Raw genomic sequence first — 27489 nt, 5'->3', positions numbered from 1 at the left:
CTAATTAGCTTATGTTTGTTTGCTATGCCTGTATGTATGTATGTCTGTATGGTACTGTTTGATCTCGAGTAGACAGTGAGTTTTGTGTTGGTGATCTGGAGCAACTCTTTGAAGATCAAGACTGGCAGTGATACTTTGAATTAAGGCAAGTATAATATGAGGCTCCTTGTTACCTATTCACTTTAATGCAATCTCAATTCATATGCATATGTTAATGCACCGCTTGGAGTCTACTTACCTTGATATTGATTATCTTGTCCTTGATTTACCTATGGGTTTGTATGTGGGTAGTATGCTCAGTTTGCTCCAACTGATATTGATTAAAGAATGCAATTAAAGATATATGCAATATTGTATTAAAAGATACTTTTTAGCAACATGGAACCAAGGGGGCTAGATGATTGGCCTTTTCTTAGGGTGCTCTAGTTTCTCTCCATAAGGACTCATCCTTAAGTGACAACCTAGGACTTACAGTACAACCATGAGGACCACATGGCTCTAGTCTTAGTCCAGTACCTTGCTCTTTCTAGTTTGTAGCAGTTTATCGAAAGGGCAAGAGGGGCATACCAGGATGGGCATGGGCCTCATCCCCAGGGTGTGTACTATGTTGCGTGTATTAGTGCCACTTTTGAAGATGACTCCATAACACTTGGGAGATGGAATCCTTAGCGGTTGCTCCTTATTAGAACGACTGGGGAAAAGCTTCGTAGTGTACCATGCCTGCTTACCTTGGAAGTGTTTTGGGAGTAATTAACCCAGGCATATGGGCAACACGACTCATGGTGAAAGTGTACAACCTCTGTAGAGTCTAAAACTGGTATATCAACCGTGCTCATGGTCTCGAGCGGCTTGGATCCTTACTGAATAGTTGGTTACTCGGATGGTTTGGGTTATGATTAAAATTGTTGATATCTCTAATTATTCATATTTGGGAGCCTAAGCATAACTTAGCAACTTATGATTAATAATAAAATATGACCAACTAAAAGTGCTTACCGCAGTTCTGCCATGTCAAGCCTTTTAAGCCTGCATCCCCTCATCTTATGCTTGCTAAACAGTAGTAGCTTACGCTTGTTTTATTTCAATACGTTGGCAAAATCCCGGATAGGTACCAAATGTTGGTTCTTCAGTGGAGTTTTCCAAGAGGTGTTAGGCTTATGATCAACTAGTTGACGATTCCTATGGTGTTGGAGGCTTCGCCATAAGAATAGAGTTTTAATATATACTATAATGTAAGTCTCTGTCTTTTGTAACAAATATATGCGTGCTATGTATTTAAGGCATTGCCTTTGATATTACCCCTTCATTTGTAACTGTATGTGTGAATTGAATTCCTGGGCACACATATGGTGTGTATCTGGTTTTGTCCTTAAAACCAGGTGCTACATCCCACCTACGGACCGGCCGACCCCTTGGGCCCACCACTCAGTCTCTCGTTGCTACGTCGGTTCTTCACCGCCTTAAAGATTGCATCTACATCATTTATTCAAGTCTGTTTGATCCGAGGGTCCAGAATTGACGCTACCCCCTATACATATGGTACTGTACCCCCTATGGAGATCCTTCTTAAAACCCTAATTCATATCCTGCTCATCAGGATCAAAGCCAGCAATCAAGAGAAGATTAGTCCTCCATAGGATCTAGCCTTATAAATAATAGTGAGATAGAGTGTGAGGGAAGAGTTTAGTGGAGGTGTCGTCCTGTCGGTGCTCTCTCTCTATGGCTTGTACCTTGACGGATCCAAGTTCTATCTGAGCTTGCCTCTGAGACTTCTCTGGTAATCAACTTCTGATTTAAGTAAGCATCTTGTTTATATTGTTCATCAGGATCACAACTCTTTTGAGTGCTTTATTCTCTTCCTAGGGGGAGTAAAGTATTAATCGTAAGTGTAAACGTGGTGCTTAAACTTGGGTTAATCGTGGATGCACCCTGCATTCCGGATCAGTGGTAGATCGCGAAGTGGCCTTAGAACGTAAGTGTGACATATTCGTTGAGTCCTCTGTAGTCCACCTCCCGTTTGTAGGCAAGTAGGACCTGGTTACGAAGGACAACATCCTCTCCTAGTGTCTTTCCCTAGCAATGTACCTAGTTGAATAGTAGAAGATCTAGCTTACCGAAGTCAGAACAAGAGAACCTTAGTTATCCTCTCTACGCTCATGTTTATCTTAACCTTGTTGCTACCCTTATTAGTTAAGTTAGACCGTAGTTAGTCTCACACGTTTTCATGTGGATATGATACTTGGAATATTTCCGGTTGAAAGCTACAGCGGTATCCGTATACTTGTGGATCTTTTCTGTATATGTTAATAAATACCAACAAGTTCCTATATGATTACCGCTGTATTTTCCCGTGCTTATTTTATTTCTTACCATACCGCAATCCATCTATAAGGATTCCTTTTGTGTTAGTATAAGCCATTATAGCGACCTACGGCCGGTGGTTATAGATCTATGTTGACTCTCCATACGCGCCGCTGACAGTGGTGTTGGTATAAAGTTATATTGACCAACCACTTTATACAGACCGACTGTTGGACGCTATTGCATAGATATATAGACTAATAGTTTGAAGCCTATTTTAAATTAGAAATACCGATCGATCGTCTATTAGGAATCTTTACCAACTCATTGTCCATCGGTATTTTGGTACTTTAATCGACTCATGTCTGATGCTACTTTTGGCTACACTATAGTGTCAGGTCACCATTGGTAATTAGGGAGAAAAAAGATCACCATATGGATAGGAACAGTTTGTACCATATGCATGCGTTTTTTTAGAATGCAAAACTCAGTATCCCAGCTTCCTCCCTTGATACAACTGCAGAACATCTCTTACAACATGTGTTCGAGGGTAAAAAACAAACACAAAGAACGGACGGAGCATATTGCAAGCGGAAGCTCCTACAAAAAAGCATCTCCCTGTGACGCCTCAAGAATCACTGAACTCCTGTACCGGAACTTTTGCAAAATGTATATACTTAAGCCAGTTATCTGCTATGGCTTCGGCTTCCGCCGGCATGCATTGTACTCAAACTTTAATTCTCCTTACTATAAAAAAATGCAGGTCTCCATTCAAAAAATATATGTGTCAGCTTTGTACAAGGTTCAGTTCAACATGAAAATTATTGTAATTGGCTAAAAATGCTCAATTGATTTTAGTAATCCACCTCAAGGAGCAATAAAGTAAACCATAGAGCTGGCGCAAGCTAGGACCTAGGACTGCATTTCTATTTGGGTGAACGTGCAAACCAAATTCTCAGTCACACAAATTAAACTAACCAATTTCTCAGTCACACACACCGACACCAAATTTCTCTACCACGCAAATAGACCGTTATGGCCATATGGGAGACAAGATCACATATATAATTATTGATTAGAACAATTCTCATGTCATGCCTTGGAATAGCACTAGCCGGCAATGATTTTTTGAGTTTTGACCTTCTAACTACAAAACTAGGTAATTTGATACCTTAACAACGAATACCATTCAATTTAGGCCCACCCAGCCTAGTTTTGGTGGTTTTTCTGTGGCACAAGCAAGACACTCTTTCTCCCTCCTTTTCTCACCATTGTAGCCTCCTTCTCCCTCCCCCGCTCTTTCACCCACATCCACTTCCCTCCCACTCCATCGTCCACAGCATCACACCTGACCACACTAAAGCAAGACTTGGAGGCAAAGAGGACCAGTGTGGGCATCCAAGTCACAACGGAGGTCCAGTCCAACTTAAGTTAGAGTCCACATCGGATTCTAGGAGTAGTCCTGGTTAAAAACGTTGCCCTGGACACATAGAGTTAGTTTTTGACATCCTATCTATGCACGGAAATCTAAGGAGATAACCTTTCCAATGCCAATGGTCTCACGTCAAAATTTCTTTAGAGCCAATGAAAATCAAAGAAAAGTGAGCGTCTAGAATCTATCCAAGTGATGTGTCACCGTATTTTGGGTTGTTGGCCCACGTATCGTATCAGAGCCCATAATGGGCGCGTCCAGGGTTATGTGCCCCCTAAGACCTATTAATTCATTGCCACCACTTCGTTACAGTTTGTGTTTTGTTGAGTTCTAGTTTTTCTCGTGAAACAAACATTCTTCATAGCACTTGTAACGTTGAGTTCGACTACAGTGAATCCATGGCCCTATTCTTGTTCTTATTCGATTGTGTCGATTAGTCTTTCTATTGAAGACTTGAACCTATCAGTTTGATAAACTTCAACTCTATTTGAAATATTAGATTGTGTCCTTTACATTCTATGTTCTCGATTCGCTTGTAGGAAAAGCCTTCTAGATGAGGTCAATCGTGCTGTGCATGGTTGATAACCAGCGGAGAAGTGGTTACAAGTTGTTGACTCAGAATCATACTTGATTAGAAACCTAGATCATGAACGTCGAGTTGTTCAATATCGAATTTACCCTACCTATCGGAAGATCGGGCTAAGTCTCCATCATGTCTCCCGTGCGTCTTCTCCCTCATCTAGTGTATGGTGAGATTGTCCTTGCAATTGTCTCCATAGCCAATAGCGCTCCATGGCGTGGTGGTGCCCTTTCACTCTTTGTCTACATGATCACCCCCCTCCCTAGCCAAGGCAGTGCAGGCCACGAGCAGAAACTTGAATAGGTGTAGCTAGGGGTTATAGCCGAGTTCGGCTATGGTAAGCCTCCTGTATCCCTCCATCTCTTCAGTAACGAGCAATAGACTATCTATGATAAGCACATGAGTATGAGGTGGCTTGGTGGTTCGCACATAGCTGAGGTGAGTGAACAGTAGCAGTGGCACAAAAGCTAGTATATGCTGGACATAGCTATTGGAAGGTGGTAATAGAGAGGAGGGAGGCGTCAAGGTATGGGGAGAGATGGAGCATATGATAGGCATGCCAAAGCTATACTTGAAAAACACCAAAAAGAAGACCAAGGGGTTAAATGATTGGTACTGATAGTTGAGCTATCAAATTTATCATTTTTTTATAGTTTGGGGTCTAAAATAAGTCAAACGTAAAAGGGGCCAAAAAAAAACTTGTTCCTATATAAAACATGATAAATTGTCTTGGATATCTATACATGTTTTATTTCTCAATGATGGTTATGGAATCCACAGTTGTATAAGAAAGGACGAGAGCCTGATATGTTTCATATTTAATTTATACCAATTTCTGGCAATACTTACAATTAATGATCCATATAATTTCTCATTAGACGTAGCTAAGAAAAGGGGATTGCTAGTGCCCGGACCTCCGGACGGACGCATGTGCCTGCACCCCGTTTCCCACACGTGCACCTCATTTCTCATGCCCACGTGGGGCCGCACCGCCCAGACCTCGCCTGCACAGCCCGACCGCACACGGGGACCACCTGCGCTCGCTCAGCGGTGCCCCAGCAGCCATAGCAGGTGGGTCCTATTGCAACATATGCAACACCTGATTTACTTTAGCATCATCCAGATAACACACTTGCAATATACGTTCGAAACAGCTGAAACACTTGCAACATACGTCTAAAACACTTGAAAAAACTTGAAAACACGTATGTAGCCATTGTCAACATATGCAAACATCCAGATATAACACTTGTAACATACGATACAACATTCAGATCTACTTTTGTAATATCCAAATGAAACACTTATAACATATAACTGGAACTGATGAAACATTTGAAACATACACTTGAAACATATGTGTATAACCATTGCAACATGTGCAACATCTCGATCTAATTTTACAACATCGATATAAAACACTTGCAACATACCTTTGAAACTTCTGAACCACTTGAAACATATACTTACAACATGCGCTTTTAGTGCAATGTCACCTTGCAGCTTGGATGAATGGAGGCTCGTCATTGCGGAGCTCGACGCTGGTCCGGAGGTCGGCGGCGGCATGTGGATCTCGTGGCAGCGGCGCGGACAACTCGCCGGTGGAGCGGCGTCACACGAAGCTCCTCCCCTTGCCTGCTTGCTGGAGCATCCGTCGTTGTGGCTCGCCGGCTCGGAGGAACGGCCAGTGGGCGGATGCCGTGGTGTAGGCAGGAGGCGTGGTGGAGGCGGAGTGGGGAAAGCGGGTGGCGTGGTGGAGGTGGAGTATGGAAGGCGGGCGACACAGTGGAGGCGAAGCGCATTGGAGTTTGGTGGCAGAACTAGGACTGGGCTAAGGTAGACATCCCTCTTTGGGCGAACATTGACACCAACTTCTCAGCCATGTCTATCTCATCGGGTGTGAGCCCCGGTGGGAGCTGCCAGTCGAAGTGATATAGGAGTGATGCGAGTCCCAACTCAATGTTGGCACATCCTTCTTCCTCCACCGAACGGTAGGAACCGGAAGTCCGTGCCACGAAAATCAACTGTAATTCCTTCGAAACGCTTTGGCTTGAAAACCTCGGCATCATCCCAGTATTTTGGGTCCCTGTTAATCGACCAGACATTCATGACCGTGAGCATGCCTTTGGGCACATCATACTTCATACCCAAGGATCTTGCAAGATTCCTGGCTCGCTTTTGGGAAGAGTACGCATGTTGCTGGGTGCAGCGCGCCTTAGTGTTTCTTTGACGACAAACTTTAGGTACTTCAGGTTGGTAAGTCATCCTCTGTTACCCGAGACTTGCATCCCAGGACAAGGCGTATCTCTTGTTGCACTTTCCGCATCACTTTTGGATTCTTCATCAGCTCTAACATGGCCCATTGGATCGTCGTCGATGTTGTACTGCTTCCAGGGTCCCAAACATGTCCTGCAGAGATGTGTCGCGTAACGATTCATGAGGTCATATATAAGAAAAAATAAATCGTCTCTCATGTTGCCAATGTTGATAGTAGTACTATATACCACGATGACAGCTTTCATGGTCGCCATGGTGAGAGGGCAGTCGACATCATCGTCGTGCTCCTGCAGCCTCAGAAGCACATCGAGCAAGTCGCGTGCATCGTTGACGCCGTCGTCTTCGGCAGCTGCTCCAGCCTTCCTCTCACGGCGCTGGTCGATGGCGCGATCCACCAGCTCGAACAGCTTGGCGTTCAGCGCCGTGGACTCGCTCACCGTGCCGTTAATGGCTCGCAGGAGCCTCGACGACGGGAATAGGTCCTCAGCGCTGAACTCGGCGCCCCTCGTCATGACCTTGGCCAGCGTTGTCATGAACTCGTCCCGACACCTGAACCGCTCGCCCATGATGGCGCGCAGAACGGTGTCGGACACGAACCGAGACACCAGCTCGTTGACGTTGACCAGCTGACGACGCTCGCCGGAGCGCGCGTCCGTGGCGATGGCGCGGACGAGGTGCGCGGCCTCATCCTCCCGGATGGAGCGGAAGGATCGAACGCGCCTTGCGCTCAGAAGCTCCGTCGTGCAGATCCTGCGGAGCCTCCGCCACATGGCGCCGTGCGGAGACAGGACGAGCCCCACCTTGTCTCCGATGGTGGCTCTCACGGTCGCGGTCATGGTCCGCGTGGCGAAGTTGGTGTCGTTCTCCTTGATAACTTCGCGTGCTGCGTCGGCCGACGAGACGACGACGGCGTGCAGCTCCCCTAGCCGGACGTACATGACGGGGGCGTCCCAGCGGCGTGCGAGGACGGCCAAGGCACGGTGCACGAGCCGTGGGTTCTTCACGGTCATTAGGTGGTGGAGGGTGCCAATTACCGGGAGCCGCCATGGTCCCGGCGGCAACCTTGTCGCTAGCGCACAAGGTGGAGTCCGTAGACAATGGAGATCGAGGAGTACTAGAGCTAGGAGGACCAAGATTAGAATCATAATATACAAGAACAAAGGGTGTAGTGGCTCCATGGCTTTGCTCCACTATGATGTTAATGATAAAGATGTATACAATAGGAACTGGCCTAATAATAGAATGAATGTGTAAATTCAGCCTCAGGCTGTGTATATTTATAGATAGAGTTGCAACGTTGGAGGAAGTAGATACCGTGTCTAAGTTCCTATTGGGATAGTGAAGCACAAGCCTCAGCTTCTAGGGAACACCTTATGTTTGAGGGCCACTGGTGCATTAAACTCTTATCAAAACCACAAAGTACATGACATATTTAACTTGTTCGCTACGGAATTTTTAGGCATAACTAAATTTGATGTGAGTGCACTTTGTAGCATTTGATGTGCATAAAAATTTTGGTAAGCCTTGGCTGCAACCTGAACGACCTCTTCATGGTATAATCCATGTGCTAGAGACAAAGCTACAACAATTGGAGTATTTGATTCGTTCTCTATTGTTTGGCCTTGGTAGAAATAAAAAAAAATGTCCCTATTTTTGTTTGTTCCTTTTAGGAGGATTATCATGAGACATATTTACATGTTCTTTTCTTGGAGGATTACCGTAAGACATATCTAATAAAGTTCCTATCTAATTACCGTTGTATTTTACCGTACTTATTTTATTTCTTACCATACCATAACCCATCCATAAAGATTCCTTTTGTATGAGTACAAGCCATTATAGCGACCTACGGCCGACCGGTATAGACTATGCTGACTCCCCCTACGTGTCGCTGATAGTGGTGTCGGTATAAAGTTATATTGACCTAACACTTATACCGATCGATTGTTAGACGCTATTGCGTAGATAGATATAGACTAATAGTTTGAGGTCTATTTTAGGAATACCAATCGATGATCTATTTGGAATCTTTACCGACTGATTCCATCGGTATTTTGGTACTTTAATCGACTCATGTCTGACTCTAGTTTGGTTGTGCTATAGTGTCGTCATCGCGGTCACCATAGGCATTTAGAGAGAAAAATTCACCATATGGATAGGATAGGAACACTTTGTACCATACGCATGCGTTTTTTTAAATGCAAAACTCAGTATCGCAGCTTCCTCCCTCGATACAACTGCAAAACATTTCTTACAGGTGTTCGAGGGTAAAAAACAAACACAAAGAACGGAGGGAGCATATTGCAAGCAGAAGCTCCTACAAAACAGCATCTCCCTGTGATCCCTCAAGAATTACTGAACTCCTGTATTTGCCGGGCACCAGAACTTTTGCAAAATGTATATCCTAATAGGCCAGTTACCTGCTATGGCTTCGGGCCTTCGGCTTCCGCCGGCATGCATTGTACTCAAACTTTAATTCTCCTTACTATATATAAAAGGATGCAGGTCTCCTGTCAAAAAATATATATGTCAGCTTTGTATAAGGTTCAGTTCAACATGGAAATTATTGTAATAATTGGTTAAAAATGCTCAATGGAGTTCAGTAATCCACCTCAAGGGAGCAATAAATAAAGTAACTCATAGAGCTAGCTGGCGCAAGCTAAGGACCTAGGACACTGCATTTCTAGTGGCACAACTACAGATGGACAAGTGTAAAAACATCCCTATTTGGGTGAACGTGCACACCAAATTCTCAGTCGCACAAATTAATCTTACCAATTTCTCAGTCACACATTGATTGATTGACACCAAATTTCTCAGCCACGCAAGTAGACCGTTATGGCCTTATGGGAGGCAAGATGAACAAATATAATTGATTAGAACCATTTTCATGTCATGCCTTCCCTTGGAACAGCGCTAGCCGCCAATGATTTTTTGTTGAGTTTTGACCTCCTACCTACAAAACCGGGTAAATTTGATACCTTAACTATCAATACCATTCAATTTAGGCCAGTTTGGTGGTTTTTCCGTTGCGCCGGCCCACATATAAGACACTCTTTTTCCCTCCTTTTCTCACCATTGTCGCCTACATCTCCCTCTCTCCCCTCCTCTCTTTCTTCCCCACTGCTGCTTCCCTCCCACTCCATCGTCCATGGCACCTTGTCTGACCACACTAAAGCAAGAGTGCACTCAAAGCCCTCCACCTCCCTTTTACCTTCTCTGCTGGCCCTCCACCACAGCACCTTCTAACGAGGACATCACTCTTTCGGATACAAAGCTTGAGGCAAAGAGGACCAGTGTGGACATCCAAGTCACAACGGAGGAGGTCCAGTGCAACTTAAGTTGGAGTCCACCTCGGACTCCAGAAGTAGTCCCGGTTAAAAACGTCACCCAGGACACAATGAGCCTTAATTAAGATGGCTTGTAGGACCTGGTGAGCCTTAAGTAAGATGGCTGGTGGCTTAAGGAATTTTGGGTCTGCACATAAACATTTTCAGATTTTAATAACGCGTTACACAAGTGCACAAGAACATATTATTGTCCTTAGCGTCCGATGCTACAACTTTCGAGCAAGCTACTAGGACCAAGGATTTGGGATTCGGCCCGAAATGCCTGAAATTCGGTGGTTTTCGTCCATTTCGGACAGGCCCGAGAAAGAATTGAACCGGACAAATTATTTCGGCCCAATTTGAATTTTCGGCCCGACCCAAGGTCCATACCAGCCTGCTGATACCCCCCGTAGCTATAAAAGCACAAACATTACCCTGGAAACCCTAGGGTTTCATATTTCCTCCTCCTCCTCTCTGGTCGGCAGCAGCGGCGGCGGCTCGCCTTGTGCGGGCGCGTGCCCAGCGACTAGGACGTGAAGGCGGCGGCGGATCTCCTGTTCCAGTCCACTCCTCCCCCATCGTCTCCCCTTCCACTCCTCTCCTCCCCTACAGCCATATCCCAAATCCTCCCCAATCCCCAATCCTCCATTGCTGCTGTAGTCGTTCATTCGGTGGCATCATCGAAACCAAATCACCGAGCTACTGGTACGTATGTCCATCCATCCGTGATGAATGTTGTGCGATTTCTGCTGTACGTCGCCTCAACCATTTGGTGTTTTTGAAGCTCATCAGTGCGGGTAGCAGTAGCAGCGGCATCACCCAGATGAGGGCCAGGGGTAGTGCAAGCGTTGGCCTTGGTGGTGCTACAGATGGCCATGCAAGGGCTGCAGCACCACGGGCGGCACCACCACCAGCACCACTGCCGGCAGCAGCTTCTCAAGGTATATGTAAAACAGAGTACCCTGTTTTATAGAGATGGACATCATAACTGCATACCTATGATTTGTATAGATTGATTTATTTGTGGTACAATACAATTCATGAAGCTATAGCTAGCGTGGGGGTTCTGTTAATGTTGTATCATCATATTTAAGCACGCCCCAGTTAGATTTAGTTATTTTGTATCATAAAAAATGAGGTAAATCTCCGGCAGCCATGTTCTAGACTTCTAGTTTCTGCCAAATATGTCTTGTAGGCTGTAATCTTTTGATGAACCTCTTTGTTGTTGTCTTGGACTGGTGCCATGTTCTGTCTAGACTTCCAGTTTATGCCAAGTATGTTCTGCAGGCAGTATCCTTGCGATGAAATGATGACTAATGGTCCAATGGACATGTTATTTTGTTAAGTAATTCTTTTATGAAGTGATGACTGATGGTCTGATGAATTAATGAAGTTTATATTTTATCAGGTTCTATTTTTTCTATTTTTTTGGCAAAACTGCTGAGTGGCTTAGCTGCCTATTTAGTATACTGATTGTATATAAATCTGTTCTTCAGGTTTATTTTTTATTAAATGTTTGTGGATTGATGTATGATTGAAAGTAACTTGCATTGCTCTGGACAAAATTTTGAATTTATTACTTAAATTTCTATGTTTTTAATTTCTTATATTTTGCTTCTGGAATGTAGACCATAATGATGGAAACATTAACAAGGTGTGGATGCATGGCTCAAAGCTTGCTGGCCAAGGTTTCAAATGTGGGTACTGTGGGACTACAAACAAAGGTGGAGGTGCAACAAGGTTTAGGGACCATCTTGGCTGTATAGTTGGTGAAGTGAAGTCATGCACCAGTGTGCCTAGAGCTGTGCGGGATGCAATGAGGGAGTTACGGAAGGCATCAATGGAGAATAAAAAAGAAAAAAGGGAACGTATGCTCAGTTTGGAGAGAGATCTCATACAAGGGCTGCAAGGACAGGAAGTGATTGACCTTGCAAGTGATGAAGAAGACCAAGTCCGTTTGGATATTAGGAAGCAATTGGGAGATAAGAACCTTTCTCGTGCAATAGAGGAGGTGTGGCAGTGGCAGAGGTGTCCGTGTTTCTGTTGGTAAAAAGAGTGTCACTGCCTACTTTGACAAGGATTTGGCACGCAACAAAGCACATGTGCAGCCTAGAATTGACACTGCACTTCAAGTGGGATCTAGAGAGAAGCTTGGACAAGCATGGGCAAAGTTTTTCCATGCGAATGACATTCCTGGGCTGAAAGCTGATTGCCCGTACTTTCGGAGTGCAATTAGGCTTACTCAGCGGCTAGGGACTACAGCACAGATTCCTACATCACATGGAATTGACGGGGAATTCTTGGAAGCAAACTTTGAGGAAGCTGAAAATTCTCTTGAACAATTCAAGCAAGGTTGGAAACAGTATGGTGTGACTATCATGTGTGACTCATGGACAGGACCTACCAGCATGGCCATCATCAACTTCATGGTGTATTGTAATGCACGCATGTTCTTCCTGAAGTCAATTGATGTATCTGGCCACAAGCAAAGTGCTGGTAAGTTGTTATTCTCATTTATTTTCTTCCATCTCTCCTTTAAGTTTTTTCCCATGTTGTTAAGCTGAATGTGTTTACTGTTAGTAACATGCAGTTAATTTTTACTACTAAGCTATTAGTTTAGATGGGCATGTACCTACTTTTAAGCCTAATGTGTTTACTGTTAGTAACATGCAGTTGATTTCTACTATATTTTGGTGCTGTGCAGATTTTATACATCGGGAAATTAGAAAGGTGGTTGAGAAAATTGGCCCTGAATTGGTAGTTCAAATTGTCACTGACAATGGGTCAAATTACAAGAAAGCATGTGAGAAGCTAATTGAGGAATACAAGCATATTTTCTGGCAGCCATGTGCTGCTCACACTATCAACCTCATGTTGAAGGACATTGGCAAGTTCCGAAAGGTTGCTAATGTTGTTGCAAGTGCCAAGCTTATCTGTAGGTTCCTGTACAACCATAACAGGCTACATGATGAGATGAAGAAGAAGATTGGTGGGGAATTGATAAGACCCAATGCTACTCGCTTTGGAACTGTATTTATGTTCCTCCAAAGTTTCCTTGACAAGAAAGAATATCTTCGAGCTTGGATTTTTTCACAAGATTGGAAGGACAGTGACTGGAAGGATGATGAGTACTATGAGTACACTGAAGCGTGCCTGACAAGTTCTACATGGTGGTCTGCACTGAAGTGGGTAGTAGATGCACTGAAACCACTCTATTTGGTGCTGCGATATGCAGATACACAGAAGTCATGCACACTTTCTGGGTTCAAACCGAGGATGATGGCAGCCATACAAGCAATGGAAGTTCAGCTTGGCATAGGAACAAGACAGTTTGATCGATTTCTGAGTAAGGTGACAAGGAGGGTTGACAATATGGAAAGAAACACATTAATGGTTGCAGGTATTGATACTACTACTAAATTTCATTGTTACATGTTGTACTGCCATAAATTCTAACTCTTTTCCACCTTATGTAGCTGCTGTTCTTGATCCCGAGACCCATTACAAGCACAACTTTTGCAGCAAACCAGAATATTCTTTAGCACTAACAGATGCAATAGAGAAGATGGCACAAGCTTCTGATGATGCTGTTCAGGCAATCAAGGAAATATCAGTCTTCCGAGAATGCCTTGGGAGGTTCAATCGCCCCATCGCATGTGCTGGAGCATCATCTATGTCCCCAAGTAAGTCTCATCGAGTCTAATAAATTGTATGTTAGATGCTTGTTTAAGTTTGGGAGATGAATGTGAGAGATTCAGGTGCTATAATTGAGTAGTGTAATTGTAGAGCATCTCTTGTTTCAACATGTCCCTCAAAATTTTGCAACAATGGCGCTGTTGCTGCAGCTGCACCTTTTTTCTGCAGCAATATGGTGCTGTTGCTGCAGCTGCACCTTTTTTCCTACAGCAATAAGGTGTTGTTGCTGCAGCTGCACCTTTTTTTTCTCTCAATTTACTGCAGAACCAGTACACGACAGCAGCAGCTTAATGCACGCATGTGAACAGGCCCAACTAATTCAATATTTTAGTTACATGTCCATTGAATTGTTGAATCTGTGCTTTTTCTTGTGGCTGACTTCCATTCCCATTGTGGCAGCTGATTGGTGGTTCCAGTTTGGAGGAGAAGTGCCTACTTTACAGAAGTATGCATTACGTATTGTTTCACAATGTGTGTCATCTAGTGGTTGTGAGAGAAATTGGAGTACTTTTGCACTGGTGCATACAAAGATTAGGAACAAGCTAGGCTATGACAAGTTGCATAAGCTTGTGTATGTCCATTATAACTTGAAGGAGCGTATCCGAGAGGACAGTGGATACCAGCAGAAGGACAAGGAAGTTGATCCATGTTCTATGATGTTGGATGCTGCAATTTTTTATGAGAACAATCCAATATGGGACTGGTTAGATAGATCTATGAATGATGTAGGCCCTAGTTTGGATGACCTATGTCGAAGCCAGCTGGGCAATTCATCTCGTGGAAAGAGGGCTAGGGAGTTTGAGGATGAGGAGATTGAGTTTGAGTTGGGGGAAAGTGATGAAGAACATAATGAGGATGAGTTTGATGATGACTTAGCTGAAGGTGATGATGACAGTGATGATGAAGACAATTGTGATGATGATGAGCCTGTGCAAACTGCACCAAGAGTTGAAGAAGACATAGAGGCTTTAGGTGAGGAAGATGATAATCCTAATAGCCGCAGATCTGGAAGACTCCAGCAAAAAAGGATGAGGACTCAAAGCCTCTCTACTCTCTATGAGAGAGAGTAGCATGACTCTTCTATCAAGGTAATATGCTTTGGTACCTGTATATATAATAATTGCTACTTTTATATTTGATTGTTGTGTATTTCTATGAATGATAAATTTATGTTTGGCTGGAGAGCAATACATAGTTGTTTCATAGTTATCTTTTCATTTGATGTTAATTTACCAATAGTCAATTCTATGTAATATATTTTACTAATAGAATTGCAATATATATTATCAATAGAACCATCTGAAAATTATGTAGTGGTGAAGTTAAAGTGTGTTGGTTAATTAAAGTTAACTTATAAATGTTGTTTTATGAATGTTTTTTAGGTACAGTCCAGCAGCAGCTCTCCAGCAGCAGTTCTTGAAGTAATTTTTTGGTGTGTACATGGTGATGGGTGGATGACTGCCATGAAACACAAAAAGGTGCCAGTGGCAATTGACAATGTGCTAGCTGACATTTTCTTTTGCGTTGCTTACTTTTGGGCGACTTAATTCTGTTAGTGTACGTATGGCTGGCTGGACTGTAATTTAAGTTGTACTCCTTCGGACTATTTGAGGAGTGATGAACTAGACTTCAAGTGGCCTCTAATTTGGCTTATGTTGTGTACTTAATTTGGACTCTGAACTATTTATGGAGCTATGAACAAACTCCTTAGGACTGTATTGTCTAAATATTGGCTCAATTTATGTGGCTTTCTAGGCTATCGTGCTGCAGCCTGTGTTTGAAAACTATTGAAGTCTTTATTGTTTTAAAGCCTTGATCGAAGCATGATACATTGTTTGATCGTTTTTAACTGATTTCTCTATTGTTTTGTTCTTTATAAAAAAATTCGGACTAAATTTGTCAAAATTCGGTCAAATTTCGGTCAAAATTCGGTCAAACATGAAATGTTTGACTGGTCAACTTAACCGAAAACCAGTCCGAAAATTCCGAAAATTCCGAAATTCGTCAAATTCGGTGAGCACCGAAGTTTTTAGCATTTTGAATCCCAAAACCTTGCCCCAACGTTGATAGCTGCAGTACGGTTGAATTCGTCCTCCAGTGCCCCCATCAGGAAAGCCAAGGACAAATCGAGCTCCAGAAGCGGGGCGTCGATTCAGATGCTGCTTCAGAGGCAGCTATGCCTGGCATCGGCAGATGTGCCATCGCCTTGGAGCCTCGGAGTTGCAGTCGGCTTGCCGGCGACGACATGTTCGCTGCTAGCTACCTCCTCAGTAAACCTTTCTTTGCGCATTAGTATGTTGTAATTATATATGTCAGCTAATTTAATTTGCACGCGAATCTAGAGCTGTTAGTTTGGATAAGCAGCTTTGCCCATCTTAATTTGTGACTTCGTCAACATATAATATCATGTTCTTTGGATTGGAAGTCACGCGATAATACACAAATTACTTTTATTAGTGGTCAAAATCGATTTTTATTGAGGGCGGTTTTTTATCACCGGTGTTGTCGGGTATCGATATTAGAAATACCCAAAGCAAGGAAGTGAGCGCCCACGCTGACTTCCCCTGATGGCTCGAGACGTATTAAAAGGTCTCGCCCGACCCTAAGGCCGCGGGCTCCGTCTCGTCCGACCCCTTAGGTGCGGGCTCCGTCTCGCCCGACCCCAAGGACGTGGGTTCCGTCTCGCCCAAGGCCGTGGGATCCGTCTCGCCCGACCTCGAGGCCGCGGGCTCCGTCTCACCCGACCCCAAGGACGCGGGTTCCGTCTCACCTAAGGCCGCGGGCTCCGTCTCGCCCGACCTTGAGGTCGCGGGCTCTGTCTCCCCCGACCCCTTGGGTGCGGGCTCCGTCTCGCCCGACCCCAAGGACGCGGGTTCCATCTCGCCCAAGGCCGTAGGCTCCGTCTCGCCCGACCTCGAGACCGCGGGATCAATCTCGCCTGAACCCTTGGGTGCGGGCTCCATCTCGCTCAACTCCAAGAATGCGGGATCCGTCTCGCCCAAAGCCGCGGCCTCCGTCTCGCCCGACCTCGAGGCCACGAGCTCCGTCTCGCCGGACCACTTGGGTGCGAGCCTCGTCTCACCCGACCCCAAGGCCGCGGGTTCCGTCTCGCCCAAGGCCGCGGGCTTCGTCTCGCCCGACCTCGAGGCCGCGGGCTCCATCTCGTCCGACCCCTTGGGTGCGGGCTCCGTCTCGCCCGATCCCGAGGACGCAGGTTCTGTCTCGTTCAAGGCCGCGGGATCCGTCTCGGGCTCCGTCTCGCCCGACCCCAAGGACGCAGGTTCCGTCTCGCCCGACCTCGAGGCCGCGGGCTCCGTCTCGCCCGACCCCTTGGGTGCGGGCTCCACCTCGCCCGACCTCGAGGCCGCGGGCTCCGTCTCGCCCGACCCCTTAGGTGCGAGCTCCGTCTCGCCCGACCCCAAGGACATGGGTTCCATCTTGCCTGACCTCGAGGACACGGGTTCCGTCTCGTCTGACAGGGACCCATACCGCCACCAACCACTCCAGGTCCAAGCGTACGGGCCCGGGTCCAAACTCTGACGCCAAAGAAGAGGCTGGCATGCCTCGATATAACCCGTGGCCATAACGGGCCATACCTAGGCATTAACATCAAGAACAGTGTTGGACGTGCTAGTGCTGTTCTGTCTAATCCTCATATGGACGCGGACAGGCGCCTCTGTTCACCACGACGTCTGCCGGGACAGAGTGGAACGCCATGACCGACAGATGATGCCCACGCATGGTGATAGTGACGAATAGGGCCGCAACATGGAGCCATCCCTATGGCGTGTAACACCCAGGTGTTTGGCTTCCACATTTGCACTTGCATTTCGTGAACATGAGCATTATTCATCCATTCATGAGCTTATATTGCATGAAACATGTTTTCGAAACATTGAAACATATCGTTATATTTCATGTGTGCTTGTTGTATGAAATGAATAGTGTGCAACACTCAAGTGCAACATGTACAACTCACTTTAGTGAAACATAGTTAGTTAGTACTATGCAACAAAATCATGAAACATGTGAAACATGACTATGAAACAAATGTAACATTTCATTGGTTTTTCCTTGTTTCAGTACATGTAATGTTTGATTTTGGTGTGACCTATGTGTGGTGTGGCTAATAATTCTCTTAAGCAACTTAGTTATACTTAGAATGTCATTTGGAACATTGTTCATGTTGATCATGTTGCCTAATTATGATTTCAAGTAGTGGTTTGACTTGTTTTGACCCTGAACTCTTTTGTTTGACTATTTAAAAAGTACAACTTAGAGTGTTTGCATGTCTGAGGAACCTAAAGCAAAGTTGTAGAAAATTTTATAAGGAACAAACTTTGTTTAGAAGCCAAGTCATGAAAATGTGCACAACATGCTCAAAAAGGTCCCACAAGTCAGTGTTGAGGGCTGATTCAACACTTAGAAAATTTTCTAAGTCTTAGCTGCAATTATAGTTTAAGGGAGCCGACTTTGGCTTGATGTAACTCCTGATTCTTGGTGAATTAGACTATGATCCTTTAATAGAAGTTGAAGATGAAAGGTAGGGCTACAACTTTCATGTACATGGTTTTCACTAATGATCAACGGCTTAGTCGTTTCAACACAATGAAGATACACTGTCAGGCTTGGATTGGAACTCTGAATCGAAGCTACAGTAACTGACCGGTTTTAGAACTAGGACATGACTACTCAATTTTCGGTGGCAGAACTAGGACTGGACAGAGGTAAACATCCCTCTTTGGGCGAACATCGATACCAAATTTCTCAGCCATGTCTACCTGGTCGGGTGTGGCACCCGGTGGGAGCTGCCAGTCGAAGTGGTATAGGAGTGTCGCGAGTGCCAACTCGATGTTGGCATGCGCCAGCATTATGCCGGGGCACATCCTTCTTCCTCCACTGAACGGCAAGAACTGGAAGTCCGTGCCACGAAAATCAACGGTAGTTCCTTCGAAACGCTCTGGCTTGAAAACCTCGGCATCATCCCAGTATTTTGGGTCCCTGTTAATCGCCCACACATTCATGACCATGAGCATGCCTTTGGGCACATCATACCCAAGGATCTTGCAAGATTCCTGACTCGCTTTTGGGAAGAGTACGCATGTTGCTGGGTGCAACCGTAGTGTTTCCTTGATGACAAGCTTTAGGTACTTCAGGTTGGTCAAGTTGTCCTCTGTTACCCGCGACTTGCATCCCAGGACATGGCAGATCTCTTGTTGCACTTTCCGCATCAGTTTTGGATTCTTCATCAGCTCTAACATGGCCCATTGGATCGTTGTCGATGTTGTACTGGTTCCAGTCCCAAACATGTCCTGCAGAGAAGTGTCGCGTAACGATTCATTAATTAAGAAATAATAAATCTTCCTCATGTTGCCAATAATGGTGATAGTAGTACTACCAGGATGACAGCTTTTATGGTCGCAATGGTGAGAGGGCAGTCGAGATCATCATCGTGTTCCTGCAACCGCAGAAGCACATCGAGCAATGCGTCGTTGGCGCCTTCTTCGGCAGCCGCTCCAGCCTTCCTCCCGCGGCGCTGGTCGATGGCGCGATCCACCAGCTCGAACAGCTTGGCGTTCAGCGCCTTGGACTCGCTCACCGTGCCGTTAATGGCTCGCAGGAGCTTCGACGACGGGAACAGGTCCCCCGCGCTGAACTCGGCGCCCCTCGTCATGGCCTTGGCCAGAGTGGCCATGAACTCGTCCCGCCACCTGAACCGCTCGCCCATGATGGCGCGCAGAACGGTGTCGGACACGAACCGAGACACCAGCTCGCTGACGTTGATCAACTGGCGCTCACGCTCGCCGGGCGCGATCGCGGAGCGCGCGTCCATGACGATGGCGCGGGCGAGGTGCGCGGCCTCATCCTCCCGGATGGAGCGGAAGGATCGAACGCGCCTTGCGCTCAGAAGCTCCGTCGTGCAGATCCTGCGGAGCCTCCGCCACATGGCGCCGTGCGGAGACAGGACGAGCCCCACCTTGTCTCCGATGGTGGCTCTCACGGTCGCGGTCATGGTCCGCGTGGCGAAGTTGGTGTCGTTCTCCCTGATAACTTCGCGTGCGGCGTCGGCCGACGAGACGACGACGGCGTGCAGCTCCCCTAGCCGGACGTACATGACGGGGGCGTCCCAGCGGCGTGCGAGGACGGCCAAGGCACGGTGCACGAGCCGTGGGTTCTTCACGGTCATTAGGTGGTGGAGGGTGCCAATTACCGGGAGCCGCCATGGTCCCGGCGGCAACCTTGTCCCTGGCGCACAAGGTGGAGTCCGTAGACAATGCAGATCGAGGAGTACTAGAGCTAGGAGGACCAAGATTAGAATCATAATATACAAGCACCAAGGGTGTAGTGGCTCCATGGCTTTGCTCCACTATGATGTTAATGATGTAAACAAGACGAGGAACTGGCCTATAATATAATGAACGTGTAACTTGAGCCTGAGGCTGTGTATATTTATAGATAGGGTTGCAACGCTTGGAGGAAGTAGATGCCGTGTCTAAGTTCCTATTGGGATAGTGAAGCCACGAGCCTCCGATTCTAGGGAACACCTTATGAGTGGGGGTAGCTAAGAGCATCCACTACGTCAGATTTGCACTTCACTGTAGGCATCATCACTGTCGGATTTATGAGAATCAGCAGTGATGTATCTTCACTGTCGGTTATGAGCTTGAAAATGAAAAAATGATTGGGGCTAGGTTAAAACCGACAGTGAAGGACTACATCACTGCCGGTTTGTGGCTTAAACCGGCAGTGTTTTGGCGGGCACTCATCACTGTCGGTTTAAGCCAAGAGCCGACAGTGATTGTGCTCTATCACTGTCGGTTCTAGCCAAGAACCGACAGTGATAAGCCTACAACACAAAAGGCTGCAGCCGTCCTCTCCTTCCTCCTATCTTCCATCCCGAGAACAGAGGCGCGCGTTTGGACCCTTTCCTCCATTGCTGCGGCTGCTCTTCACCATGAAGCTAGTGCTTGGATTTTGAAGAATGGCTTGATCTTTTTGCTTTAAGGTTAGTAACAAACATCCACTCCTTTGATTTTGTTGTTTAATTAGCTTCGTTTTGATGGCTACATTGTTTAATTCTCATTCTAGTTCTTTCTCCGTTCTAGAGAGCACTTTTCCAATTGGACATTTGTGCAAGGCTCAAACTGTAGTGAATACATCATCCAAAAGGTTGGTGTCTATGAACACATTTAAATTCCTAGCTAATTATTCCATGGTGGTCAAGATCATCATTGTTAGTATGTGATACTATAATTAGGTGGTGGAGGGTGCCAATTACCAGGAGCAGCCATGGTCCCGGCGGCAACCTTGTCCCTGGCGCACAAGGTGGAGTCCATAGACAATGGAGATCGAGGAGTACTAGAGCTAGGAGGACCAAGATTAGAATCATAATATACAAGCACCAAGGGTGTAGTGGCTCCATGGCTTTGCTCCTCTATGATGTTAATGATGTAAACAAGACGAGGAACTGGCCTATAATATAATGAACGTGTAACTTCAGCCTCTGGCTGTATATTTATAGGTAGAGTTGTAACGCTTGAGGATATAGACGCCGTGTCTAAGAGCATCTTCAATAGTTTCTAAAAAGAATCACTTGGTAGCCAAATTTTATTGCTTAGTCCTTTTGTAAAATAGAAAACTTCTTAAAAAAGAAGAGGTCAACAACAGCCTTACTATTTTACAAAGTCAGATAGCAAGAGTCCGTGGTTGGCTATATATGGCCACCGAAAATTAAGAGATAGCTAGCTTCGTATTTTACAAAGTCACATAGCACATATGTTGGAGCTTATTTTTTATTATACAAATTCTAAAATAGTCTCCATAACAAGAATAGCCAAGCTGTTGGAGTTGCTCTAAATTAATGAGTTTTCCAAGTGACTAAAAAAGTTAGAACTATCTCTAAAATCACCCTAAATAAGCTATATAACCACTTTTATACTTTATTTTTCTCTTGTACATTTACTTTAGGAACCTTTCTACTCCTTATTCTTCCTAATGTCCTTTCACCTTCGGATTGGTTGATGGATGCGCGCGCTGCGAGAGAACATCTCCAAGAGTTTCAATAAACCACTCCCAGTCTTGATTTTTTGGCAAGATTGAAAAAGCGCTCTCCAACAACTCTCTACTTAACTCCCAATCTTTGCACACTTGGGAAAATCAACCTAGTCGTGCAGAAATATACACAGGTGTATCTGTTGACCAATCTGGAGGTGGAAGGATGTGGAGAAAAATAGAGGACAGGAATCGCAATGCAAATATACAAAAGAGAAAAAAAGTATAAAAGCGGTTAGGGTGATTTGGAAATAGTGTAGGATTCTTTATACAAAATAATTTTCACGGCACCTTAAATCCAAGAGTAAAATGCACCAGTGACTTTGGCAGAGGGTATCATGTAGATCCCCAAACGCCAAACTCCTAAAATACATGTCCGGGTCCTTGAACTTGACACACGATACGTCACAGGTCAACATACTACACTACGTAAAAAAACGGTTTTTAGCAACGGGATACATTTTTTGTAGGGGCGGCTGGTGATGGAGCCACCCCTATAGTGGCATACTCGGGAGCCCAGACACCAGCCACCCCTACAAATGAAACAGCAGGGACGGCTGGTGATACGAGCCGTCCCTACAAATGGGTCTAATTTGTAGGGGCGGCTCACTCATCAGCCACCCCCGGTGTTGCTATTTGTAGGGACGGCTGGTGATTGAGCCGCCCCTACAAATACCCCCGTATAAATACCTCCGATTTGTAGGGGCGGCTCAATCATCAGCCGCCCCTACAAATGACCCACATATAAAACACATGCAGCACATTCTTCCTTCTCGGGTCACTCACTCCAACCCATGAAAGAAAGGTGGGGAGGCCTTGGGCACCTCCCAAAAATTGCTTTACTAAGGGGGAAGGTTTTGTTCTCAAATCCTTTAGTGGAGAGGTTGTAGAAGCTAAAAAAATGTTATTCCACACTTTTTTTTTAAAGTTTTAATGGTTGGTTAGTGAGTAATTAAAGTTTTGTTTTTCTCTCTCTTCTATGGTGCTTGAGCTACTTTTGAAGCAAATTAGACCCAAGTTTTAAATGTACTAGGGTAAATTAGGGAGGGGAACAAGATCATACCCTTATTTGGTCCATGTTTCTTGATTTTAGTGAACAATTAGTTAGTATTATGCATGTTTCATGTGCATGTAGATCTAAATCTAGGGTTTGGTTTTTTTATTAATTTCGTTTTTGTAAATTTATGTTTGATAAAATTGGACTAGGGTTTGTATGAAAGATATTGGGTAAAGTATAGTTGTTGCTAATTGTTGTCTTTAAAATTGTTTATTGTAATCAATAAATATGTATTTTAATTATAGTGTGTTTGTATGCTTCATGTAATTATATTAGATTTATATTCATATATATATGAAGTATATACAATTATTCTCAAGTAATTAATAATTTGATTCATTTTTATATATATCTGAATAAGTAGTCCTTTAATGTTTGTTTTATTATTGTTGTAAAAGATGGAGTACAGGAACTCTTGGATGTATGGTTCGTTAAGGTTCAAGGCAGATTTCCGTGAAGAGGTGGATAAATTTATTGAAGCCGCAAAGAAGCATGCAACGACATTAAAAGATAATAATGATACAATTATTTGTCCCCGTAAAGATTGCAAGAACCGTGTGGCATGGACAGATGTGACTATCATCATATCACATTTGATTATGCGAGGATTTGTTGAGGACTACACAGTGTGGATTCATCATGGTGAAACGGTTATTGTTAACGATGAGGATGAGGAGGAAGACGACGACGAAACCATAGAATCCCTGTCCCAATATTCAGCAGAGCTTGATGCACAAATGGATTTCGAGTTTGACAATGAACAAGGTGGTGATGCTGGTGGTTGGGATGGTAACGATGAAGGTGGTGCCAATAATGATGGTAGATCACGTGTCGGGGATGAAGATGATTTGAAGGACATGATTCGAGCTCTTGGACCAGAGATTTTACTAAATAGCCCGAAAGGTCTAGAAAATTTGGAAAGGGTGACAAAAGCATCGAAGGAGACTGTGTATGGTGTTGAAAAGCGATGTCCGACACATTAGACATTGCTACGTTTTGTGCTTCAGCTGCTCATCCTGAAGGCTAAGTACAGCTGGTCAGACTGTAGTTTCAATGATCTATTGTATCTTATTGTATCTCCTGTCATGGGTGCTCCCACAACCAAACTCAGTTCCCGCCAACACATACCAAGTGAAGAAGGTCATAAGTCCATTGACAATGGGGGTTGAAAAAATCTATGCATGCCCCAACCACTGTATACTTTTTCATGGCGAAACGTTCAAGTCACTAGATAAATGTCCTTGGTGTGGGGCCAGCCGATACAAGAACAATGACCTTTACGGTGGAGACGAAGCCTCCACGGGGAAAAATAGGAATAAGAAGGGCACAAAAAAGGTGGTACAAGAATCTCAGCCCCAGAGGACACTCCATTAGGCAACGATGCAAAGTAGAGAAGAATTCCTGCCTTGATAATATGGTACCTGTCAGTGACCGACCGCTTGAGACGTATCTTCCTAAACCTTAAAGAAGCCGCACTCATGACATGGTGGGATGATGAGCGCAAGGTGGATGATGATAAGATTGCACACCTGGCTGATTGTAGTCAGTGGCAAAGGTTTGATGAGAAGCACAAAGAATTCAGCGGTGACCCAAGGAATGTACGGTTTAGCTTGAGCACCGATGGAATGAATCCCTTCAATGAGAGGATGAGCGACCATAGCACTTGGCCAGTGATCTTGACCATGTACAACATCCCAACATGGTTGTGTCAGAAGATAAAGTACCTTCTCCTCACTATTCTTATTTTTGGCCCTAAACATCCAGGCATTGATATAGACGTGTTCCTTGAGCCTTTGATGCAAGAAATGGAGAGGCTATGGAGGCATGGGGAGCAGATATACGATGCGTTCCGAAAGGAGGACTGCATATGTAGAGCAATAATATTTGTTACTACCAATGATTACCCCGCGCTGTTTGCTTTGTCTGGACAGATCAAAGGGAAGACAGGATGCTTGGTTTGCTTGGATGATACTACATGGGTGTACCTAGATGCATCCAAGAAGATAGTTTACCTAAGGAACGGACGCTTCTTAAAGACAAGCCACAAGTACCGTAGCAAATTGTTCTTTAGATTTTATGACAACACCCCAGAGATTGAACCCTCTCTTGAGAGACGTCATAACGGAGAACACGTGTACAGAATGGTGAAAAACATATGCGTCATCTATGGAAAGAAGAATCCGGATGGGACGAACAAAGATAGAAGCACACCTCCTGTTGAAGGCGTACCTTTCAAGAAACAATTGATCTTCTTTCAGTATCTGCCTTATTAGCCAGACTTGGAGGTCCCCCATGCCATTGATGCTATGCACGTGCAGAAGAATGTCTTTGAGGGTCTCATTGCTACCTTGATGGACACATACAAGTCAAAGGATGGTCTGAAAGCACAGAAAGACATGGCGCAGCTAAACGTGATGCCATAGCTTTACCCGGTACCTGAGGCTAATGGAAAATACACTCTGCCCGCTGCGTGCTTCAACCTAACACCAGACGAGAAGAGAGCTATATGCACTTTCCTGAGGGGGGTCAAAGTTCCGACTAGGTTTTTAGCAAATGTGAAGAAGCTAGTGTCGATGAAGGACTTGTCAATAACACACTACAAGGCTCATGATTGCCATGTGATGCTGACAGTATTTCTACCTATTGCAATCAGGGCTATAAAGCTAGAGTTCTTGAAAATGACCATCACCCGCATGTGTTACTTCTTTTCGAAGATCTCACATAAGACGATTGGCAAGCAAGAGCTGAGTGACCTACATGAATTTGTGGTGGAGACACAAAACCAACTAGAGATGTGTTTACCTCCTGCTTTTTTGATATTGTGGGGGTATTAACCCCTATACCCTTACGGCTAAGCTTGGGCTGGCCCGGATCGATGGGTTCGGTCCACCCCAAAGACGACGTGCGGCCCAGTTAACCTGATCGGAGTCCCGCACAAGGAATCAAGACGGATTTGGTGACCAAGCAGGATCCTGGTCGGTTAGAATAGGAATCCTTATCCGGCCACATATGGCAATTGTAACTGACTAGGATGAGTTTCTAGATCTGTAACCCTGCCCCCCGGACTATATAAGGTGGGCAGGGGACCCCTCTAAAAAACATCTCTCATTGACATACAACAATACAAATTAGACGCAGGACGTAGGTATTACGCCTTCTTGGCGGTCGAACCTGGATAAAACCTCGTGTCTATCTTGCATCACCGTCTTGTTTGGGGCTTGCGCATCTGTCTGCCGATAATCTACTACCTTGGGCATACCCCTAGGTAGACTGCCGACCATATTTCGTCGACAGTGGCGCGCCAGGTAGGGGGTGTGTGTACTGCTCTCTAGGCAAACAAGATGGTCATCATCTCCGGCTCCATGGCTACGCCCAACAGCCTCACGTTCATCATTGGCCAGATCACCTGGACCACCGGCGTCGACGACTCCATCGCCATGACCACGGAGGAGGCGTGGATCCAACTTGCGCCGACGACTACTTCACCTGCATCGGCTACGGCTCCGACCACGGTGAACACGGCTCCGACCACGGTGAACACGGCTCCGACCACGACGAATACGGCTCCGACCATGATGGATCTGGCTCCGACCACGGTACATCTGGCTCCGACCACGCCTACAGCCACGCCGACAACCCGTCATCCACTTCCCCGCTCCAGAGGAAAGCAGATCGACAACACCGACCTGCTCGACTCCATCGATCGTGTCGGCATCAAACTCGCTGAAACCCTAGCTCTAGTAAGTACGATTCAAAGCCAACCTAATGAGCAGGTAACAGCTCCCCACAACAGATCTATCCGACCAGCTCGGACCAGTCGTCCTGCGTGACTTGGAACAGATCTCGTGGTCGTATCTACTCCTGAGGGGCGCTTCGCTCGTCGCCAGCCAGCCTTCGCGACGAGTCTCCGACTCTGCGAGTACGAAGTCCCGACGGAGAACCACCAGGTCCAGCCCTACGGCCTGCAAAACGCTGCCTCCAGCTACGCATACAATCTACGACGCCGCTCGGATCTGTGTCCTATACACCGATCTCAGCCGAAGCCATGTAACATCGTCAACATGGTCCGGATTGAAGATTATCAAGAAGGATCCGTCCACACGGTCCGAGAGGGCGACTCCAGCTCCTCATCCGGCATCGCATCCAACGCATCTATCCACACCGAGCTTCAGCGTCACGAAGATGAAGGCGTCAAATACGATCTGGATCTACCAGACCACACCCCGGGTTTCCCCCAATTTCCGTCTTTCCCGCCAAGACGAGGGGATTTGATCCATGTTGTCAGCAACGACGAGCCACCAGCAGTCGGCGAAACAGAACAAGAAAAGACTGCACGCGAAGCACGCAATATTGACCGGTTTAATCGCCGGCAAATCGAAGCTGAAGCAGACCAGGAGGCACGACGCATAAGGGTCCAACCACGTGACCTCAACAATGCTTTCGACAGGGTGGGGGACAAACAAGTCTTCAAGACCCCAAGCGCCAACGTAGCCATCGCCATGGCGACAATGCAGCGGCTGCCCAACACTCCCGAGACCCAAGCAGCCCGTGATGACATACAAGCTTATCTGACGGCTGCTATGGCTCAGACCGCAGAGATGAATCAAGCCCGGGCTCCCTCTGTTTTAGTTGAATCAAGCCACAGCCGCCAATACTCAAGTCGCTCACAGCCGCTCAACCGACGTGGCTCGCACAACAATGACCTGTCGGACAACCGTCAAGGCGGAAACGGTGGTCATGATGGCGGTCGGGACGAAAACCGCCG

The 27489-nt window shown here is 45.7% G+C and overlaps 2 protein-coding genes and 1 pseudogene across 2 annotated transcripts; 1 reads left to right on the top strand and 2 right to left on the bottom strand.

Annotated features, from left to right (window-relative positions):
* Positions 1 to 5281: 5281 nt before the first annotated feature.
* LOC136523786 (desmethyl-deoxy-podophyllotoxin synthase-like) lies at positions 5282 to 7768 on the bottom strand (annotated as a pseudogene).
* A 2974-nt stretch (positions 7769 to 10742) lies between these two features.
* LOC136523785 (uncharacterized) lies at positions 10743 to 15333 on the top strand. The gene is made up of 8 exons (XM_066517347.1): positions 10743 to 10860; positions 11548 to 11930; positions 11974 to 12271; positions 12317 to 12415; positions 12624 to 13319; positions 13396 to 13602; positions 14015 to 14703; positions 14998 to 15333. The coding sequence occupies exons 1-7, from the start codon at positions 10743 to 10745 to the stop codon at positions 14683 to 14685; spliced, it is 2472 nt and encodes an 823-aa protein (XP_066373444.1). The 3' UTR covers positions 14686 to 14703; positions 14998 to 15333.
* Positions 15334 to 18303: 2970 nt separating this feature from the next.
* On the bottom strand, positions 18304 to 19970 carry LOC136523782 (zealexin A1 synthase-like). The gene is made up of 2 exons (XM_066517346.1): positions 19014 to 19970; positions 18304 to 18927 (listed from the first exon to the last, which is right to left on the bottom strand). The coding sequence occupies exons 1-2, from the start codon at positions 19968 to 19970 to the stop codon at positions 18304 to 18306; spliced, it is 1581 nt and encodes a 526-aa protein (XP_066373443.1).
* Positions 19971 to 27489: the final 7519 nt, after the last annotated feature.

This window comes from Miscanthus floridulus, chromosome 18 (assembly GCF_019320115.1).
Source record: "Miscanthus floridulus cultivar M001 chromosome 18, ASM1932011v1, whole genome shotgun sequence".
Classification (NCBI taxonomy): Eukaryota; Viridiplantae; Streptophyta; class Magnoliopsida; order Poales; family Poaceae; genus Miscanthus; species Miscanthus floridulus.
The sequence above is the reverse complement of the archived record's forward strand: the minus strand, read 5'-3'. Positions and strand labels throughout refer to the sequence as shown.

Coding starts and splice junctions, on each gene's coding strand:
- LOC136523785 (XM_066517347.1), top strand. CDS start 10,743: ATGAGGGCCAGGGGTAGTGCAAGCGTTGGCCTTGGTGGTGCTACAGAT. Junction 12,272..12,316: donor TCTTGAACAATTCAAGCAAG/GTTGGAAACAGT, acceptor ACTCATGGACAG/GACCTACCAGCATGGCCATC. Junction 12,416..12,623: donor TGGCCACAAGCAAAGTGCTG/GTAAGTTGTTAT, acceptor GGTGCTGTGCAG/ATTTTATACATCGGGAAATT.
- LOC136523782 (XM_066517346.1), bottom strand. CDS start 19,970: ATGGAGCCACTACACCCTTGGTGCTTGTATATTATGATTCTAATCTTG. Junction 18,928..19,013: donor CCATAAAAGCTGTCATCCTG/GTAGTACTACTA, acceptor ACTTCTCTGCAG/GACATGTTTGGGACTGGAAC.